The sequence below is a fragment of the Enoplosus armatus genome, chromosome 2 (assembly GCF_043641665.1).
Source record: "Enoplosus armatus isolate fEnoArm2 chromosome 2, fEnoArm2.hap1, whole genome shotgun sequence".
NCBI lineage: Eukaryota > Metazoa > Chordata > Actinopteri > Centrarchiformes > Enoplosidae > Enoplosus > Enoplosus armatus.
In genome coordinates this window covers 7,061,843-7,083,715 of record NC_092181.1, presented here as the reverse complement: position 1 = coordinate 7,083,715, position 21,873 = coordinate 7,061,843, and the positions used below count along the sequence as shown (strand labels likewise).

General features: G+C 43.3%; 1 protein-coding gene across 1 annotated transcript; it reads left to right on the top strand.

Moving 5' to 3' along the window:
- Window positions 1–5,657: 5,657 nt before the first annotated feature.
- krt222 (keratin 222) lies at window positions 5,658–21,438 on the top strand. The gene is made up of 9 exons (XM_070927100.1): window positions 5,658–5,764; window positions 6,037–6,248; window positions 9,483–9,557; window positions 10,562–10,661; window positions 14,562–14,687; window positions 15,786–16,006; window positions 18,879–19,099; window positions 19,190–19,292; window positions 21,156–21,438. The coding sequence occupies exons 2-9, from the start codon at window positions 6,043–6,045 to the stop codon at window positions 21,367–21,369; spliced, it is 1,266 nt and encodes a 421-aa protein (XP_070783201.1). The 5' UTR covers window positions 5,658–5,764; window positions 6,037–6,042; the 3' UTR covers window positions 21,370–21,438.
- The last annotated feature ends 435 nt before the right edge of the window (window positions 21,439–21,873 follow it).

The following is a 21,873-nucleotide window of genomic DNA, read 5'->3' as shown; positions in this document are numbered from 1 at the left end:
ATCAATGAATGCAGGTTTAAGCTGGATGTAGACTGACAGGTCTTTAATGATTTTTAATAAAAGGAGATTTTAATTAGGGTTACACTGACAAAGGACATTAAACCAGCTATTGCCTGGCGATGATTTGAATGCAGATAAATTTACAAAAATCTATAGGGTTCTGAGATTGATTAAAAGGTAAATTGTCGTCAGACGATAACCAATAGATCATATTTACATGGCGGCCATATTCCTCTGATGTCACGCACAGGGTGATGTTAACATTAGCTAGGAAGTGGTTGAATGCTAACGTTAGCTGTTGTCAAGTGGTGGCAAAAAGGTTATCAAGTATGTTGATTTACCTTGAAATATGGCCCAATGTTCATCCGGATTTTCACTATCTATTGTCTTTTCAGTTGCTGATTAATTGGCAAGCAATGAAATGATCAGAAGAAAATGGCCCCCATGTGGTCTGTGGGTTCCAAGATTTCTTTTCTGCCAATGCGTTCCGCCTCTTTTGCTCTCCACAATGATTAATGAATTCACCTGCATGCAACCAAAAGGCCGCTCAAATGTGATGATCTGTTTCTAGAGATTAGTTTCTGTGTCACTGTACACCGCCTCTGCTGAAGAGAAAGACTTGTTAGTCAAAGGCTGTTCCGACATGGTAATTTGGGTTCATCATGTTGTCACATTATCACAAATTGGCAGGTTAGATAAAAAAACAAAAACAAAGTGTCTCTTCTCAGTTTACCTCATACCCACACCCCATCCACCAGCCCCTGTGCTGACCCCACCAAACGCCAGTAACTACATCCAGTGCATGGCCCTGACTTGTTCGGCTGTTTGAAATATTTGCCCATCCTTGTTCTACATAACGCTGAATGACAGCATTTTGGCGCTCCTAATGTAATTGTTTTGTGAGAAGCAAGTATTGTGTAACCTTAAGGTGCTTTGCAAAATGTCAAACCAATTATGTCAAGGATAATAGTTTTTCAGGCCCTGTTGCAATACTTCTTTTTGAATATTATGCAAATATTTTATGATACTGACTTTTATGTAATTGTTCTAGAGTTTATAGATATAGTATAAGATCATCAAAATGCAATACACAAAATGTGAAACTCCATTTACAATAAGCTTTTCCCTCATTAATATATAAGAACTACAGTGCGGTGGCACAAACCAGCATTCACGATGGAGGCCAATGAGACATTGTCATCTCCTGAATTCTGTCTCTGTCCCTGTCAATCAGGAGGTGCCGCCCGGCCCGGCTCATGTATGTGTGTCAGAAGAATCGAGCTGCTCCCTTCATTGCATAGTTGTAAAAAGAATTTCTCTTGTCTGTCACGATTGTCTTTTTGACTATAGACTATGAAATGTATGGAATGAGGTGTGTCTGGTAGTCTATCAAAACAGCAACCCCATAATTCTTCAGAAGTCTTGGGTGTGGATGGTTTGGTTGATAGAATTAAAAGGGTAATGGAACGTTTTTTGGCTGAAAATGTGCACGTTCTGATACTGAGCAACATTAGGATGGGCCTATTGATTCTCGGACAAACAAACAAAAGTGCTCTGATGCTAGCCAATCTGAATCTTTTGTATATTTCAACTGCGCCGTATCGTTAATGAGGCCTCAGGAATGTATTTCTTGGTTTACATAATATTAAAGCAGCACTTCGGCCACTTGGGGCTGTAACAAGCTGTTAACACAACACTGACATATTATCAGCTTTGAAGTTGATACGGCGGATATGTTAGCAAAACCCTTGCCAATTTACACATCCAGCAGACACTGAGCAACATTAGCATTCATTTGGAGTCGTGTTTCTGGCCACCCGATGAATGAAAGTCCAATAATTGCTCTCCTTTTAGCTCATTTTAAGGCGCCCACAATACTGAGAAATATAAGGCCTGATGAAAGCGGTGAGACTAAACTAAAACAGTGAAGTTGAGGGCCAGAAAACCAAAACAATGAGCTGAAAGATGCTGTCTGTAGAGCTGAGGGAAACTGTAGAGTTGGCTGATAATTAATAATTAATAATAAAGTCACCAGGAGCGACCCCTTACACATTACACTTAGTTATTTGACCCGTTGTTGGTATAAAAATATTTATTTAAGTGCAGCTTTAAATGATACAAAGATTAATAATGATTGTTTTCAGTTGAAGCATAAATAATGAGCGCTTTAATGAGAGTTTGACAGGTATAAATAAGTCCGGAGGGTCGCAGGTTGAGTGATTTGGTATTCTTAAGACCTTCTGTTGTTATAAAAGCACATGAAACATGCCTTAGCTGAACACAGCCCCTACAGCAGAGTCTGCTAAAGAGTTTATGTGAAGATAATCCCTTCTGCGGTTTTGGATTTAAACCACAATACCTTCCAATCCTGAACTCGAATGGCTTGCGTAATGATATCATGTACAGACGAAAACCCTCCTGGCGTGGATTTTGTTTTATAAATGTTAGAGGATGGATCAAAGCCATTGTGTGTTTTTATAACAGGTGTTTCTCTTTTGTTTTTGTGCGTCAAACACCTTTAGTAAAAAAGGCTTCTTGTACAGAAAATGAGGGATCACATGAGAGACGATCAAAGAGCTCCCAAGCGCCCACCCGTGAGGGGAACAGAGGCAGAGGAATGTAAAGTCACAGAGGTCAGGTACATGAGGGAGCTATTAAGACTGTTCAGTGTTCAATCCGTAATCTGAGGCTTGTTTATTTTCATTTCCATGTAGGCAGTGTCCACCGCTGTAGCCCCCACCTCCGCTCCTGAAATTTGACTAACAAGTCACTACCTGCTTTTCCCTGTAGCCCTCAGTTGCGTGGTTCCCCTGACCAAACATTCCTGTGAATGTCGTGCGAAGAAGGCTATTTCTTGGATCTTTGTGGGAGCAAAGTGACAACTGAAAACAGGCTCGGTGGCATTCCCTGTTTGTAGTCACAGCAGAAATCATCCGTCCCAGACGCTCAGAGCAGAGCTGCCTGCAACGCCCTGACAGGTGTCGTTTTCCAGGATTTTGACTGACGACATTAGTAATCATCATCATCATCGCTGTTCTCTTGCCAACAGGAGGCCACATTGCTGGGAGGGCGTGGGAGTGTGATGGCGGTAAGTGTCCCAGCGTTAGTCAGCGTGCTATGTGTGTCTTTAATTATTAAAATTGACATTAACATTTTTCTCTCTTCCCACACATTTTCCAGCTTTACTGTCCCATAATGGACATCTTCTCCCTCTCTCTCTCTCTTCATCTGTCACCCTTTCGCCCTCTTCATCAATCCATCCCTCCCTTTTATGACCATACAGACGGATGAAATCCACAAACTGTCAGCAAAACCACATGAGAAAGTCAGCTGGCTGCTCCTCCTCTGACGCTTCTCTGCGGAAAGAATAGAAGTCTAGACAGAGACAATATTTGTACAGTGGCTGTAGCAGATAGAAGTGCAGGGTCCGTTGTCTGTATTAATGATCCCCACATCCTGCCTCTTAGCAAAGCAGGCTTGTTTACCCAACGGAGAAGTCATCTGATCCTCAGATACGGCATTTGCAAATTTACAAAAGTGTCTCCTTGAAGACAAATTACAAACACATTAATTAAGATGAACATGTATTTTTCCTAACGGTGAAACCATATATCAACATTGATTCAGATTTAACTGTACCATTCACACTTAAAGCCACAGTTACGGTTAGTAGTAATAACTAATGGTACTTTAAAGTATACAGCAGGCTTGTTTTTTGTAATGCAAACGCTTAAAGGGAGACTATTTAACTTTTGAAAGAAGTAAATAGCGTGTTCTTCCTCAGCGTAAGCAATTAAACGCACTATTACTCAATATTACGCACTTTTGTTTTTTTGTGCCGCCTCAGTCTCACTTGGTCTGGTGAGACCGGTAGCATACGGTGGCTAATGTTAGCTAATGTTAGCAAACCTAAGATGAATATTGCTGTGAAACTGACAATACTAGTTAGTTTACTGACTTTACGACTCACTTCTCTACTAAGGCCCATGCATCACACCAGTTTTTGAAAAGCTGACATTTTGCGGTAGTAAATCCACACACATTTTTTGTGCCAAGCTGAATTTTGGTGAACCACAAAATGTTACACTGTACGCAAAGGAATAGTTTGCAGACATTTATGAGACAGGGAGTCAACGCCGTCTTTAATAAACAGCTTGAAACTACCTAGCTAGCTTTTTTACGGACAGTTAGCAAGGTTGGTAGCTTGGAGAACCAGTCTGACCGACGAGCGTTAGCTCGGTCTCAGCTAGATAGCACGTTAGCTCGTCAGGCTTATTCGACAACTAGCCCTGCTAGGTCATTACGTCACTAAGCTTCTAGCACCACCTTTTCCCACAAAGACGCACGTATAGACTTTGCTATGACACTCTCCGGTGTGACCAGACCAATATGCCGCATTTTAGCATTTCGCCTGTGATTTCTCACATAACACAGTATCAGAAAGCATCAATAACTTAAGTTTAGTTGTTGTATGGTGTCATCCCCCCATCCCTTCCAAGGTCAAAATACATGCATACCTACATACGTGTATATATATATTTAGCCAACGACGATCATATTAAGTAGGGTGCACATGTTTAAAAAGACATGAAGGAGAGCAAGAAAGAGAGAAAACATACGATGTATTTGTATAGACCGAACCAGACTATGAAAGTTCTCTGTTTTATGGTGTTATTCTGTGCTTTAAAAATACCTGTCAGTCAGTTGGGGAGTCATACCAGGCTACTATCTTGTGTTCTGATTTTTGTTGTGATAGTGGGCCGAGCCGTTTGTTCACATATGGATCACAGCTTGTGGCCTCAAGCATTCAGTGGAGTCTTCATGCCACACCCTTAGCTTAGCCAATCATACATCTTATCATAACACCTTAAATATTTTCAGTACAGTATTGATGTCGGTGACGATGTCCTACAGTCTGTCTGCTGGTTGTATAAAAGAAATATATAAAAAATATAAAAATTCCAGAAGCATTAAAGCCTTAATGTGTCTCTGCTGAAATACAGGGCTGTAGTTGTGCCATATCAGTAAACATTGTCTCCAAGGAAATATTGAAGCCACATTCTAATATTGAGAAGATGAAACCTTTGGCCCAGACAGACACGAACACTCAGTTATTCTCTAAAACCAGCCCAGACTGTTATTGAGCAAGATGTAACTCTGCACAAAGTGTGTATTACATGACTTCAGTGCAGTTTCACATTCATTATAGCCCATGTAAAGGTAACCTCTTATTAAAGCACCACTCAAATACACACATGCACTCACACACAGGTCCTGTCGCTGCCTGAACATTCCCCCCGCAGCTTGTGCTGCTGCCTGTTTGAAAGCGGCTCAGTAATCCTGGATCAGAGAGTACAAAGGGCCCCAGAGTGCTGGTGATGTAAGCACAGTGTCCAGTCAGTGCTTACCCCCCACTGCTCTCTCCCCTCACCCACATGCTGCCTCGGGGGTGGGGTGGGGTGGGGTGGGACAGAGAGGAACATCCCTGTCGTGGCTGACCCTGAAGACTCACAGGCGGACGCACAAGCGGTGATACTGGCAGACTAATGGCAGCCTGTCTGCTCTGTCTCAGGGGCCTGCTGCTGATGACCCGGGACACAGCGGGAAGGAGGAAGTGTTGACCAGCTCGCTGTAGAGGAATGTGGCTAAGCTGTGGGGAGTGGGGGATCGGATCAGTGTGACCAGGTGAACGGACCGAGGGACTATTGCTGCCTCGTTACTACCCGTACTGTGCCTTATTCCGTGAAAGGCCACGTTGCCTCAGGTGAGTATTGCTGGGTAAACATTTACCTAGTAAACGCCTCTGGCAGCGTGTGATCTCAAATGGGTGGTAGACTGTTGCTGTCAAAGTTGTAACTTTTATGACTGCGTGTATGCATTCTGCAAGAAAGCCAGTAAGTCTGTCAGTTGCGTACTACCTGAATGTTTTGGCCATCATAGGCACTGCCAGCTGTGCTGTGCCATTTGACTCTATGGAAATATCAGCGGCTCGTCGTGTGTGTGTGTCTGTAAACATTTGGCTGGGCACTCTCTCAGGTCTCCATGGACTTGCTGCAGGACTCCAGCCACACCATGTTGGGTCTTAACACCCGCTTGAAGGGCTTCCTGGAGCAGGTGAACAGGCTGCAGGAGGCCAACCGGCGGCTGGAGGCTCAGATAGCCGACTGGGGCGTCAGGAGCACCTCGCGCTCTCGCGACTGGTCCCAGCAGGAGCAGACTGTCAAGGAGCTCCGCACCCAGGTCAGTCGGTTTTTAATGAGATTTTCTTTTAAGCTATCAGGTGACCATTTGGACGATTAAAAAGTGTTTGAAAGTGCACAGCTGTTTGACAGACAAAGATGTGATAGTGATGCAGATGTGCCACAGGCTTATTTCCCCTCCGGCTTTATGATTGTGCTCCATCACATCAGCTCAAGGCCATATTGGCTGGCAGACAACAGGAGCAGGTGTGTATAATCAAACAGCAAGGACTGCAGTGACAACGGAGACACAGCCGATTATAACTGCGTGCAACATCATGTCAACAGCTTCAAACACATGTTCACTTTAAGACAAGGTAAAGTGGCTTTAGGGCAGTGGTGCCGCCCTGGTTTCAAGACAGCCGCCCCAGTGCTGGCTGTGTTAGATAGCGTATTAATTGATTAAAACCACCATATAACAACAGCTGTTTTACACTCATAAAGTTGCTGTTGGAACTTGATATAAGGACTGACAGTGTATGGTGGCTAAACATGAGTTTGACTCTATAAAGGTTGCAAATTGCTGTTTCTTAGTGTTCATTTATTAGTGTTAGTTTATTAGTATAATTTTCATGGTTAGGAGAATCAGCAGCCTCCTCTTGATGTATGAAAACCTTTTCAAAACCAACTGGAAACTCATTTGTCATCAAGCAGAAAGAAACTTGAGGGCAGTGAAATTGCTTATTTTAGTGTAAATCAGTCCTTTGAAGGATCTTTGTTTTGAAAAATTCATAAGCAACCAAACATGTAAGTGCTCAAATTCCACATCAAAACCAGCTTGCAGAGGATTAGAAGCAGACATGTGTGTCATTGTGCCTGGATCCGAGCCAGAGAGACACAGCAAGAACGTCGTACACGGGAAGAATGCGGAACTCTTTATGACTCTGAACGCCATTCCACTCAGTAGACCATTAACGCCAACCGTTACGGTGATCTCACATGACTCCACTTGATGGTTTTTCAACTGCTCCCTGGCTTTAACCTCACTTTCCGCATGAGTAGGTCTCACTGACAGACACTTGAATGACTCAACTTGTTTCTGGTTGTGTACCGCGTAATCCAGCTCGTCTCCAAAGAGTTGCTTGTGCTGCTGCTCCCATGACTGTGACAGGCACAAGAGCAAACTCTGCTAGTGTCATTGTTGACTGATCCAGGGAATGCTTTCATGTTAACATGTAGGATTACTTTGCCATTTATCCTCTTAAGAACTGTTTATATTATCTTTTCATTTGCAGCACAGACTTAATGATGGGTAATCAACTAGTAATTGAGATCTTGTTAGTATACTTATTCACTCATCTCACAGGGGCTCAAAATTGGGAGGTATTGAAACATCCACATAATGAGTTTATTATAATGTTTATGGTGTAAATGTTACGGAATATTCCATGTTATCTTTGGCTTTTCTTCAACATGGGTGTGGCTTGTCCTGAAAGTGTTGCACTCATAAGACAACAAAGGGAATAAGGGTGTGTTAACATGTGAATGTGTCTGATAAAAGACAAGGAGCCACCTTTTTGTACATGGATTCCTCCACTGGAGCTTCAGAACACTTTTATCCGGGCAGCTTTGTAGCCTAAAGAGTGAGAATCAAATTGTACACTTTGGCCATTTTTAGACAAGCCTCTGTACAATGTAGCCACTGCCAGTGCGAAATACGTAAATACAGTAGTTTATTGGCTGTACTGTGTAAGATGTTGGCTTTATTCCATGCACTGTATGTACATACGTCAGCACTGATTGACTGTTTGAGCCCAGAGGTGAGGACAGGAGAGAGGAAAACTTTGCACAACGCTGATTTGTTTTGAACATAGGTCCCGTTGTTACTTGTTACACATTCATCCAATCAGATGTGCCTAATTATTAATGTCATTAATATGTATTCTTGATATATTATTGTGATTACAATTTTCCAAAAATACTGTAATAATGACCTCATCTCATGACACTCCATGAATACTTGATTTTAATACAAAAGTTGTGGTTTGTGCGCAATCTTTGGCTCATCATAGCTTTTTTTGTGAGGTGATGAATTTAGCGAGATGCAGGTACCCCCGTCAATAAAGACAGTTCACTTGGCAGTCAGATGTGCTGAGGCTTAATGAAGGAGACCATAGTGATTCACAATAACAAGGAACACCAAAACTAATGACGGAACAAGTTTGTCTTGGTGTGCCGCTAGCTTGTTTACACATGAGCTCTGAATGCAAAAAGGATTTACTTCAAGGCTATTGTATAATAATTACAGTTTATGTGATACATTTGAAATATTTTAATGTTGCTTTTGTTTGGTTTCAATCATAGACTGTATATAAAGATGGACGGTTGCCAAGTCCTCCCACTCTACAAAAATGAAGCCAAAGTATCCCGGATACGACCGCTGCCATCTTGCACTGGTGACGTCATTTGTGCTTGGGGGGGTGGAGCCACAGTATCGAGGTCCCGCCCACATACCCACCCGACCCAATCGCAAGCATACCTCAGTCAATCACAGCTGTCAATCATGACGTTTTATCCCATTTTATAGCATCAAATAACGAATTAAATGAATGCTTGAACAAACATCAGCGTGATAAGAACTTCCTAAAATGACAGAAACCATCTTAAAATGTATTTGATGTGTACTTTTTTTTTTGATGTCCCATCCGCTAACATGGAGGGGGCGGGGTTTATGACCTACACTGCAGCCAGCCACCAGGGGGCGATCGAGATGTTTTGGCTTCACTTTTGGGGAGCTGTCATGTCGTCCATCTTTATATACAGTCTATATCAATGTTGCTCCTCCAGTAGTCCTTTTTCACAGAGGACATATTGACATGTCACAGTGGGAAAAGCACACGTGTAAATCATACAATGAATGATGGCTGAATTCCATCTAGCTGCTCTAGTTTCAGGGACAGAGCCATCATTAATGTTATTAGTAACATATTCATTCCTACTATGACAAGTCAAAATGTCAAAATGTCTGCTGTGAAAAAGGCCTATTGGCTTATTATGTAGAGCTCTGAAAAATAACACAGTATAAATATACACGACCTCATGTAAAGAAAGTCTTATACTCCTCTGATTTAGTCGACATCTCCCAAAAGCCTCAGCCCACTTCACTTCACACTTCACCAACTTCCATTTCCACAGAAAAAAGTCACTGTGACAGCTGTGGAATTGCATTTGAATTGCTTTTTGCACATTCATCACTCTAATCTTATGTTATTGTATTTTTTTTTGTTTTTGTCAGGTTGGTAGACTACTGATGGAGAATGCCCAGCTGGCATTACAGTCCGACAGCATGAAGTCCACAGCTGCTGCCATCCAGGCCAGGTCAGCTGTATTTGGCTGTAGTTTTCCTGAAAGGTCTAACGCCCCTCTAACTTCATCAACACAGTCCAGGGCTTATTGATGAGTAAATTAGGCGCCAGATCACATCCCATAAACATAGTACACTCATTCGGACAGTTTATGTCCAAAGTGATCAGGTACAGAGGAGAGAAAATACCTTTTTTTCTATCTTAATTGGTACATAGTAACATAGTAACATAGTAATACATGCTAGGAGGGAATGTGGGGTTATCATTCCTGGCCCATAAAGGCATCAATACTAATCATAGGTGTAGAGTAACTACCAAAGACGTCCTGTTTTCATCCTGCTGCAATGCTTTTCCAGCCCTCTGTTATCTAACTCAGGCCGGTTCCCGTTCCTGTGAGCCAACCTGCATACAAATCCAGGCCGGGCTTTGTGCCGCGTCAGCACTTTCACTTATGTATTGATGCAGAGTGACACCAAGCCAACCCCCCCCCCCCCCCCCCCCCCCCCCGACACACACACACACACACACATCCTCCACTGTCAGCCATTAACCCCTGAAGGACAGCGGCGACACACCACAGCTTGACATAAATATAAATGTTCTATTTATAGCTCCACCTGATGTGTCTCCTGACTAGCTGAGCGTGAGTCTGTGTGAGACTCTGGACTTTATGACACACTTAAATCGAGATCCTTTTTTTTTGTGCTCTTAACTTGATGTCTGCAACACCCTCTCCTTCTCTGCCATGCACCAAAATGGGATCTTTCAGCTAAAACCACAATCGTCAACCCCCCAGTGGACACTAAGCTATTGTTGGGATCCCCTTTTAAACAAAGTCAAACTGGGCATTTGGCGAGACTCGATCTGTTGCCCTCAACATGAATAAATGTGTTTTCTCCGGCCATTTCACCCTTTCCTCCCTGTGTTTATATGAGGTTTTTACGTAATTGATGTCTGCCACGGATAAATGATTAACAGGCTCAGCAGATAACCTTGGCTGTTGACATCACATCGTAGGTGTGAGACGGAGGAGATGAACACCATGCGCCTGGAGCAACAGGTGGCTCTGCTCAGGGAGTCGAAGAGGAAGGCAGATCAGAGCAGCATGACGCTGCAGGCAGACCTGCGGCGCTCCATGACAGAGCTGCAGGGGATGCACCAGGAGTTTGAGGTCACTAAATGTACTGCAAATGCCTGTCATGACATCTTTATTCTTTCTTTTCCTTCTTTTTTCCTTCCAGCTCATCTCTGTCTATCTTTCGTTCTGATGGTGCGTCCATCTGTATCACACTCCGACCTTTTTCATTTCAATGTACCCTTTATTTATCCAGGTAATAAAAACAACATTTTCCCTCACAATGACAGCCTGACAGTACAGTACATGTCTCTTCATAAGATTGGGAGAAAATAAGCATAGCCACATACCCGAACAATTAAATGATTAAATTGACAGCCCCTTCTGGAATTGAAACCTTCCCAGCATGCTAACATTAGCATGTAGCTCAAAGCACGGCAGGGCACAGCACAGCCTCACCGAGCTGCCAGCATGACTCTAGACTGTTGGATTTGCTTTGTACAGCACTTTTCTGAAAATGCGATGCTGTGTGATTTCTAAAAGGACACATGAGTGATTGACCAGAAGCTATGAGGTAAGATCTGTGAGGATCCGTATGTCACATAACGTTTTGCCAACTTAGTGTTTGTACTAATTTGGACCACAGAGATAGAGGGAAAGGACATCTGGGGTGCTCTTCTTTACGCTACACGACCCAGACCCTGACTAGTGGTTTTGCACCAGAAGAGTAGATAAAATAATGAAGTATGTATAAGATGCTGTGTGCAGCCATTGCTATTGTTATTAGAACAGGTAAACTATGAGTAGCCTGCTGTACTTTCACTTACAGCCCTGTGTGTGTGTGTGTGTGTGTGTGTGTGTGTGTGTGTGTGTGTGCAAGCATATGTGTACATTTGATTTGTCAGAGTTGCGCTTCACGGTATCTAAGGATTCCTCGTCCCTTTACTCTGACCTCATCCACCCCTCCTTTCTCCTTCCTTTCTTACCTCCTTCTTTTTGTTTTCTCATTCCTGCTGACTAATACCCCCCCCCCACCCCCGCCCCCCCCCAATCCTTTCCAGTGTCTTTTCCTGCATGCAGATGCACACACACATGCTCACACACACGTATGCTCACATGTAGGACTGATTCTCCTGTTTCCTCTTGCCTCTGCATTGCGTGGACTATCTCACAGCCCCCTGCCCCACACACACACACACACACACACATCGCCCTTTTTCTCCTTTGCATTTATTCACAAACTAGTTTCATCTCCGTCTTCGTCTTGTTTTTCGCTTGTATCTCTCATTCTTTACATCATTCACTCTCTTTTCACCCTTTCTCTGTCTTCCTCTCTCTCTCTCTCCCCCTCCCTCCCCCTCTTTCTCCCTCTGTTGGCTGTTTGCAGGCAGCCCAGACTCTACAGCTGCAGCGGGCCGACTCCTGCGATGCTCTGTTAGAGACGGCCGCAGCAGCAGCAGCAGCAGCAGCAGCAGCAGCAGGAGGGGAGGAGGATGGCACAGGGATGGAGCTCACCCAGCTCCTCAACCGAATCAGAGCGCAGTGCGATCAGAGCAGACTTCCCGGCCCGGGCGAGAGACACCTCGTCCTGGGCGCTGTGTCAAATCCACTCCCAGGCTTGGTCGGGCCTAGCCGCTCTGGAGCAGCAGCAGCAGCAGCAGCAGCATCCAGGACACACGGAGGGGCTCTCAGCGAGGTACGCATCCACTCCTGCATCCTCACTTTTTTTTTCTATGCCGCTCTCATGTTGTTCCTGGCCCTCTGCCAACCAGACACACCCTCAAGACCAACTCCAGGCTGTCCCGTAGGCAAGGCGGATTGATGTTTATGCTGGGCTGGAAGTAAATGGTTAGCAGAGTGTTTGCTGACTGTGGTGAAAGGCTGTAGGCTTAGGACTCACCATGCCTCTAACTCTTTTTCTGTGAATGTGTGCATCTATCTATCTGCCTTCTAGTGTGTGTTTTTGTGTGAGTGTCTCTGTCCTCTGTCTTCTTTTTTGGTTATTATGGGATTATTATTAAAAGCACAGTCTGGGTGCCTTTTATTATCCCAGTGTTCCTGTGCCACAGGAAGCACAATGACTTTGGTCTGACAGTGATAATAAAGTGCCTTCACCAAAGGGCTGCACAGTACCACAATGCTAAAATGGAGCAGGTTTGATGAAATGCCGTCGTTTACATCAGACCTTCTCTGACTGTCCCACTAAAGCGACTGTTACACAATGCTGCAGTCAGAAGCCTACATGATCCATAATTATCATGGGTGGTATTTGAATTTAAAATAATGCACTTTCTGAGAAAAAGCTGCTATACTGGACATATTAACATGCAACCAGCCAGCTAAAACAAAACTATATGACATCCATCATCATTCTCAGTGACTCTTTTTTAGACTCTTTTTAAATCTAAATTTATTTTATGTTTGTTGTAAACAAACAAAAGTTATGTTTATGGTCGGTGCAAAGCGCATTGTGTGTATCCTGTGTTGGGTGCATTTCATTGCATGAAAGCATGTGCGCTTTGCAAACAAAACGGGGGCCCACTCGTAAAAAGACATTGCTCCATAGCACCACGAGTGGTCAAAAGCTCCCCAGAGTGCTTTTAAATTGCTCAGTTTATAATAGAAAATAATCGAAACTTTGAATCAACAACAATATGTAAAGATGCACCAGTAGTCTGTCAAAATCAGACCAAGTACTGCACCTAAGAAAAACTTTAAAGGTACTTCCACTTGATGCTATTTTACACTTCTACTTCATCACATTTCAGAAATATTGTACTCTTGAAGCCACTTGTTTTATTTGACGGCTACAGTTACTAGTTACTTTGCAGATTCAGATTTTACATGCAAAACATATGATCAACAAATAAGATGCGATGCATCTTTATAGATTATGAAGTAGCATAAATGAACTCCACCTCGACTGCACTAACTACAACAGTAAGATGCTGCAGTACATGTTAATCCCGTAATATAATATATAATAATATAACACTGTGACAGGAGCCATTCTGCATAATCAGCACTTTAACTTTTGATTATTCAAGTACAATTTACTGGTAATACGTCTTTACTTTTACATAAGTAACATTTTGAAAGCATTACTTTTATTCGTAGTATTCATACATTGTGGTATTGCTTCTTTTAGTTGGTAAGTACCTCTTCCACCCATGAGAAGACAGACGGAATAATAATTCCCTTGCCTTTGACATCCAACTTTATCTAAGATGAGGAATCTTGTTGGCCAGTGTTATCAGTAATGAAGTGGAACTGATGTAGGATCATCTCTCTGCCTACATTTGCTTATCACATCATTTTCCTATTATTAAAATAGACTTTATGCATTGAGACAGAAAATGAGAATCATTGGAGTAATAAATTAAACAGAGAATAACTACTGTCAGAATATTGTCATAACTGTGCTGAGACAGCTCCACCGCTTGGCTGCATTTGAAGGGGGGTGAGGACGGAGGGCGTGAAACGCCTAACAGTTGTACAGTGTGTCAACACAGCTTGTGGAGATGTGTGTACACACAGGCCTGGGTATCTGCTTACCTAATCTGAAACGCACACTACCAACAGCACCACCTGTGGCTGCTTCTCCTTTGACTTTCTGACTGGGTGCCAATGGGAAAGAACTGTTGCCCACAAGGTGTGTGTCTGTGTGTCAGGTGGTTGTTCTGGTCTTGTTTGTCTAGTACAGATACTAATTCCAAGAATCCACACACCATCATCCGCTGCAAGTTGACATACTCTGTCCACTTTTATTTGGGCCTCCCTCCTCCATATTATCCAGGAGGTGAAGATTTGTGTTTGTTCTGTTTACTGGTGATCTATGCAGCTTAGAAGAAGTTAAAATGAGCGAGTGCATGGTTGTGTGTATTGTGTTGTGTTGGGGTTCTTGTACCTCTTTTCATGTCTTATCCCCGTCACCTCACCCAGGAGGAGGCAGCGTGGGCGCAGGTGAGCCTCGGCGGCACTGCCCTGAGGGAGGCCCGGGCCGAGCTAGCCGAGGCCAGGAAGCAGTGGCACTCCCTGCAGGTGGAGATTGAGACTCTGCATGCTTTGGTAAGAAAATACCCATCGTCACATATCACCACGGCCAACTCCCCAACTATCACACAGATAACACTTCTTCCATGGCAAGTGGCATATTGCACGTGTTGACTTTGTAGAAGCGATAAGATAACGATAATGACAATTTCAGAGTAGCATGTTCGCCAGTTTAGTATTTTTAGTTAGCATGCTATCTTTTGCTAATTAGCACTAAACACAAAATATAGCTGAGGCGGATGGGCATCTCATTGATTTTTATTTGGTTATACACCAAATAAACTAAAGTATTGGATAAATAAAAATGTTGACCTGATGATGGCGCTAAATGAAAAGTCAGAGGATCACCAAAGTGCAATTCATCCATCCAGGACATGAATGTGTGTGCCAAATTTCATTGCAATCAAATATTTGTTGAGATGTTTTAATAAAAACAAAAATGTCAACCTCATGGTGGCGCTAGAGGAAATGTCAGAGGATCACCAAAGTCATTCGGACCCATCCTCCAGGAACTATGAATTTGTGTTCAAAACGTCATGGCAATCCATTCGATAGAAATATTTCATTCTGGATCAAAGTGGTGGACCGACTGACGGAATTACCATCCCAAGAGTCAGGCCACTAGTGTAGCTAAAACTCACAATGTAATAACCTTCCCATAATGTCATAAAATGTTGAGTAAACAATGTAACAATGTTTTGCATATATTGTGATAAGTCATTTCATTCTGTGGTGGACGTTACATTTAGATTTTGGTGGTGATTTTGATGTGTTATGGTAACACATGAATACAATATGAAATATAATAAAAATGCATGTTAAGTGTTTATTGGATTCAAGATAAGCATTTTAAACAGCATTTCACACCCACAAACATGAGTTTGTTCACCAAAAACCATAGCACTGTTCTTGTGCCTCAAGACTGCAGAGACCTGGGTTCAATTCCCGGCAGCAGGGCCTAGGGCTTGGCCAGACCAAGCTAACCAACACAACCGGCACCGCACATTATTAGTTTCTACATGGTTATTTAAGTTCAATATACAGTTATTTTTAAAAACTTAAGGATAACTGTCCACCCATTATCCTAATCTCTCCATGCCTCTTGCTTTTCAGGAGAAAGGCCTGGAGAGTTCCCTGCAGAACACCCAGAGGCTGTACTCCAGCCAGCTGCAGGACCTTACCCAGGTGATCGCGGGGCTGGAGAGCGAGCTGGAGCAGGTGAGGAGCGGGCTGGCCACCCAGCGCCAGCGCCACAGCCAGCTCCTCAACACCAAGATGAGGCTGGAGCGAGAGATCGCTACCTACCGGCGTCTGCTGGAGCGGGAAGAGGGCAGGTGAGGGCAAGAGGCAGAGAAAGGAATGGAAACGTTAGAGGAACCAGGAAGTGTTTGTTCAGTGGGAATTATGTGGTGTCCGTGTGAACCAGGAAAGTCATTTTTACTTTTTAGCTGATAAGGTTTCCCCAGAACGCTGTAGCATTTTGTGTTGCTTTCTTCCTGTATATAGCTGTCAAACAGATCATTTCATGGCATTTTCAGTCTACTATGAGCCTACTATTCTGTCATGGATTATGTAGAATCTATCTGTATAGAAAGTAATTGCAGGTAGAGACATACTCAAGCAACATAGAGGAGCAACATAGCGACATGTTGCAACAGTGATTGGAAATTGACCAGAAAATGACACTTACAAAAAGCGCAAACGATAAATTAAATGAAGATGACAAACTTTCTACCACTGATTCATAGCTTAAAAATCCAGCTCTGTCTCTAATCAGACATGATGATAGAATCCAGACAGTCGACCCATGTCTTAACGTATCCCCTGCTAGCGTCAAGCTGTTTTACTAGGGAATATTCCATGCTTTTGGCATGGCCTTTCATTATCTTCACAGGTGTTTTGGCCCATAGATAGACGTCTCACATCGAGCTCCTTTGCAATTTAACACATTTGCTGCGTCAGCCACGTGATTGTCATTTTATAGGTTGAGGAAGGTGATTTGGTTTTATGACTCTCGTAGAGGTTACAGACGGATAGGAGTGCCGCCTTTGGTTTTCCTCTTTTCTTTAGATGGCAGATGCTTTCTTTCAGAATATGACTTTGACTGATGTCATTGATGCAAGGAGAGACAGGAGGTGGCATCTAAAATCTGCATTGTGTGTTCCTATTTGAGAAGGGAGGCGACTGAGTGGGTAGCAAGCGCAGGCTCAAAGGGCTGAGTGACAAAAAAAAGAGCGTCCTCATACAGTGAAAATGACCCTGTCCATCTGAACACATAAAACCCCAAAGGTTTCTGAGTCGGGCATGTCTGCAACTTAAACAAATAAAAGGCACAAAAGATAATACTGAAAGGTCAGTTTATAATACTTGTATATCATCTTTTAACCATCCAGGGTCTTGTTCAGGCTGTGTAAAGATAGTTCATATGTATTTGTGGTTGAAACTCCATGTGAAGACTCACATTGGCACTAATATTTTAGCAAAATTGTTAGATAACTAGTCTACAGCCATGCTAGTAGTTCTTTGAGGCTATACTTAGGGCTTTGAGCTAAATGCTAACATCCACATGCTAACATGCTCACAATGACAAGTGAAAGATTCACTAAAGTTATTACAATCCATCCTGCGGGGATCATGAATGTCTGAACCAGATTTCATGGCAATCCATCATATAGCTATTGAGACATTTCACTAAAAACCACAAATGTCAATCTCATGCTGGCGCTAGAGGAAAGGTAATGGATCAACAGAGCCATTATCCATCCTCTGAGGACCATGAATGTCTGTACGTTGGTTTAAAACAAGTTCATTCTCTTCGAGTAAGTCAGCCAGTGTTGCCAAATTCTTTTTTCAAACATAGTCCTTGTTCCTTGAACACCTAGTTGACTCTTGAAGTAGCAACAGCACACTCTTCCTATCAGCAAATAATGTAAGTATTTCTACAAGCCCATGAATCTAGTGTTTCACTTGCACTCTTTCAGTTATCACCATGGAGGTTAGAAATTAAGATAACACAGCAACACATAAATGTACCGGTATCAATCTAGTGTGTTAGGGTAATTGTGGATATAAGTCTGCTGTCCTCCCATCCATTAGCCTCTGGCCTCTTTGCTGGCAGATCTGCCACTAGGTGATCCAGGTTACACCTGGTCTTCTTAGCCCTTTCCTAGCCTCCTGCTAACCGCTGTTCATGGACGGCTTAATTGCCTGTAAAGAATCTTGCAGGTCTGTCTGTCTCGGGGCATCCCTGACAAGCCCTTGTCAGGATAATTGATGTTGGATGATTATTGTCATACTACTCTTGCTGTTGGTTTTAGCATGCAGTGAAATATGAGGCACCCACCTCTGCCAAGTAATTTCGCTGATGCGTTGCAGATATCCTATATCGACCATCTGATGTGCCTTGATGTGGTGGATGTGGGTGGTACGGGCTTCTCAGCTGTAAAGGAGTGTGGCGATACGTACCACAAGGTAGACAGCATGGATAATGATAGCACTATTGTCAGAGGATCATGGCCAATAGTTGGATAAATGGTGGAAAGACCACCTCTGTTCGGGTAGTGTTGGCAGACAGTCCCATCCTGCTACAGGCTCAGCAAGGATGGACTGAAGAAGAACTGAAGAGCTCAGTTGCACCTGCTCCCTTGGTGGTTAGTTAGCTTAATGGTTGGTTGGAATCTCCTGATATTGTATAGGTTACCATACGTCATGTTGAAGGACATTTGTTAAAGACATTTTGGGAAATATAGGCTTGCATCCATTAAATATGAAGCTGCAGCCAGTGGGCGGTTAGCTTAGCTTGGTGTAAAGACTGGAAAAAAAGGGGGGAACAGTTTGTACTTGTCGATCTTACGCTTTAGTTTTTCTATCCATTAAACAAATTGTATGTGTGAATTAGTGAGCTTTAGAGGTGCTAGTGTGTGCATTTCTTTGCCTTTGGATAGAGCCAGACTAACAGCTTCTATTTCTTGTCTTCATGCTAAGCTAAGCTAACAGTCCCCTGATTGTAGCTTCATATTTGCCGGACAGACATGAGAATGGCATCGATCCTCTCATCAAACTCTCGCAAGAAAGTGAACAAGCATTTTTTTTTCCAAAATGTCCAACTGCTTCAAAAAACACAGGCAAAACTCAGGCAGGCACACATGTATACATCCAGCCCACATGCCAATCCACATACTCTGGACGCCGCACTTCTGCCTGCAGGTACATGGGTCGTAATGGGCAGCCAATGGGTCTGCGGCCCTGGAGGTCTTCCATGGAGGAGCCAAAGGAGAACGGGCTGGAGAATGGCTTCAGTGACCCTGCTGTTACTCCGGACGAACCCAAGTCGGAGCCCCTTCCTGAAATACCTTCACTCCTCCCAGCAGACAATGGGCTAAAGAAAGGCATACTGCATAGACAGCAGAGCCTTGTGATACTCACAGGTAAGACACACACACACACACACACACACACACACACACTCTTACTACAGTCATATCTTGTTATAATTTGTCATTAATGTCTTCTCACAGAGCCAGAGCAAGATAAAGACTTGCCAATCTCCACTGTGAAGACTCAGGAGATTCTTCAGGGCAACGTGGTGCAAGAGAGTGCAGAGGGTCACGGCACCATCGAGTAAGTATTGATCTTTTTGCACCCCCCCCCCCCCCCCACCATTGACCTGTAGTTAGCACCTTTGGTTCAGCCTGAAATTAGGTATTTTCTAGTAGCAAGCACTACCAGCATCACTTTAAAGCACGCTATTCTACATTACCCAGATAAATGCCTTTATGATTACAAAATGACGAAGTTTCGTGCTTGCTTTATCTCATAAAGCCTTCACACCTCTCAGGCTTTGACTCAGTGAGGTTTTTATTGACTCATTAGTTTATAATGACACAATCACCCACGTCCTCCCCGCCCCGGCGACGTCTGGTCCAGCAGACAAGATGTGCAAACCTTACACGTCGAACAAGTTAAGAGGCCTGAAACGTTTAGTTGGCTGTGCAGGTTCCCATGAGTAATTAGTCATTGTGCTCCATGGGAATTTTCCTCCTTTAATGGCTTGCATTTGATGTGGAGATACCCGCCTAGTGTGGAGTCTTCAGGGTGTGGCAGGGCGTTATTGTTGGAAGAGACATGGGTGGAATTCTTTGTTCATGCTTCAGGTGTTACCAGCCACATGCACACATCCAAAAAGCATCACACACACACACATGCATATTTTCCACAGACAGCTACACGCAAACCCAGTCACTCTGCCAGAGTATGTACTTTGTCTTTTAGCTGTGATCAGAGATAGTAAAGTCACTCTGTCACTTGACTGATTCTTTGCTGATATCAAGGGACTTTGGTGGCCAGCCCACTAAATACCTAAATGTTCCGTGATCCTTCCTGAATAATAAAAAATTGTAAAGCGCTTTGGATAATATATGCAAATGCAGTCCATTTAATTGCTGTTATACTTAATACAGGCAAGAGTGCAACACATTGTGTGTCCCACGAATAATATTTTCACCCCAGAACAGCATTGTGACGTTTGCTGTAGTGGCATGGGCTGCAGAGTTATTACCCGACATTTCACCTCCGCTATACGCAGCCTTTTTTCAGTTAATGGTTTAGATTTTATAGCTCGCAAACGTGTTGTTTTGGTTCACTCTCACTGCAAATCATCAGCCTCTAATGAACCCACTGTACGTTACCTGCCCCGCACCAAACGGCAGACAGACACAGTCAGTAACATTAGCAGCTAAAGACACAGATATTTCCATCAGGTAAAGACAAAAAAACCCATCAAATTATTAGTGCTTTAAAGCCCAAGGTAACCAACTTCTCCAAACATTCATTTACCCAAGGCCAAATCTCAAATGGCGAATGTTGTGTTTTTGTACATTTATTGTGCACCTAATATATGGTACCGATGCTCAAACCTCCCCCTTTCCCAGCCATGCCACCTGTTAGTCTGTTAGGTTACCCTCTCTATATAGCGACACGCTTGCATATACAGTGCTTGCCTCTTCTGCAGAGGCAGTGTCTCTATTTTTCAGACAGAGACATCATTTTGAATTTCATTTGGATGATATGCCAAAAGATCCTGATCTTCAGTGAGAGTATTCAGTGCCAGACTGGTTGCATTTTATTACAAAGTAGGTGCATATTCTTATTTGTTATATAGCTCTTAAACCGGGTCAGATCTAAGGCAACTGATTGTTCTCCCTTGCTGCCCCCTGGTGTTACTGTGCAACCAGGTGTATCATGCACAGAAATTCATTCTTTTTTTTTTGTCATTGTCATACAGTATCATTGAAATGGCCCATCCCACATGGGATTACATGACACACAATAGTACTATAAACACATGAATAGACTTCCAGCAGTTGACATCTACATTCAAAGGAAAGACAAATCATTGCTGCATAACATAAAAAAACAGCCTAGTAAAAAAATGTACCATCGTCACTTTTTACTGCCCGCGACTTCTAACTTCTCTCCTACCAGGACGGAGAAGATTGACAAGGTGATAAAGCAGTGGGAGGGCTCCTTCTTCAGAGGGAACCCCAAGCTACGTAAGAAGTCAGTGTCGCTGCGCTTCGACCTGCACATGGCCGCGGCGGACGAGGGGTGTGCCCAGACTAAACAGGACAGCCTCCCTGACGTGGAGGTGCGTCTCATCATGAAGAGATCTCGCAGCATCCCAACCATCACACAGTAACTCTGGTCACTGGTTCGTTTGCGGTAACACTGGTACAAAAAGACCAGCTGTGTCACTGTCATCTGGGATATCGCCATCAGTTGCCATCCATGCTTTATATGAATTTCAAATTACAGCATTCATTGAAGTTCAGGCATCACAACTGATGACTGAAACTGAGATTTCTCTCATCGAGTCTCGACTCTGGCAGTATAAGCATTGCATTTGTGCTGATCTAATGGGGCCATTTTTATAGTGCCAGAAAACCAAATATATCGGACCCACATTCATAACAATACAATCTATCAGTCTTTGTGTGTCGTCATTCTAGATGAAGAAAAAGTGTCTCTCAGCGCTGTCATTATTTCAGTGTGAGGTCACTGGACAAAAGAGATTATATCGACCATATGACTGCTTAACTTCAGCATTTCATTTCAGGAGGCTGAGCGCACAGATAGATGGAGATAAATGGAGGTTTTTGACGGATCACTATGAGCTGCTGTGAACTACTAAGGGTGGATTTTT

What these genes read in the sequence shown, in the direction of transcription:
- krt222 (XM_070927100.1), top strand. Translation starts at nt 6,043, where the DNA reads ATGGACTTGCTGCAGGACTCCAGCCACACCATGTTGGGTCTTAACACC. An exon ending in GCTGCTGCCATCCAGGCCAG is followed by an intron (nt 9,558 to 10,561) that starts GTCAGCTGTATT and finishes ATCACATCGTAG; the next exon opens with GTGTGAGACGGAGGAGATGA. An exon ending in TTGAGACTCTGCATGCTTTG is followed by an intron (nt 14,688 to 15,785) that starts GTAAGAAAATAC and finishes CTTGCTTTTCAG; the next exon opens with GAGAAAGGCCTGGAGAGTTC.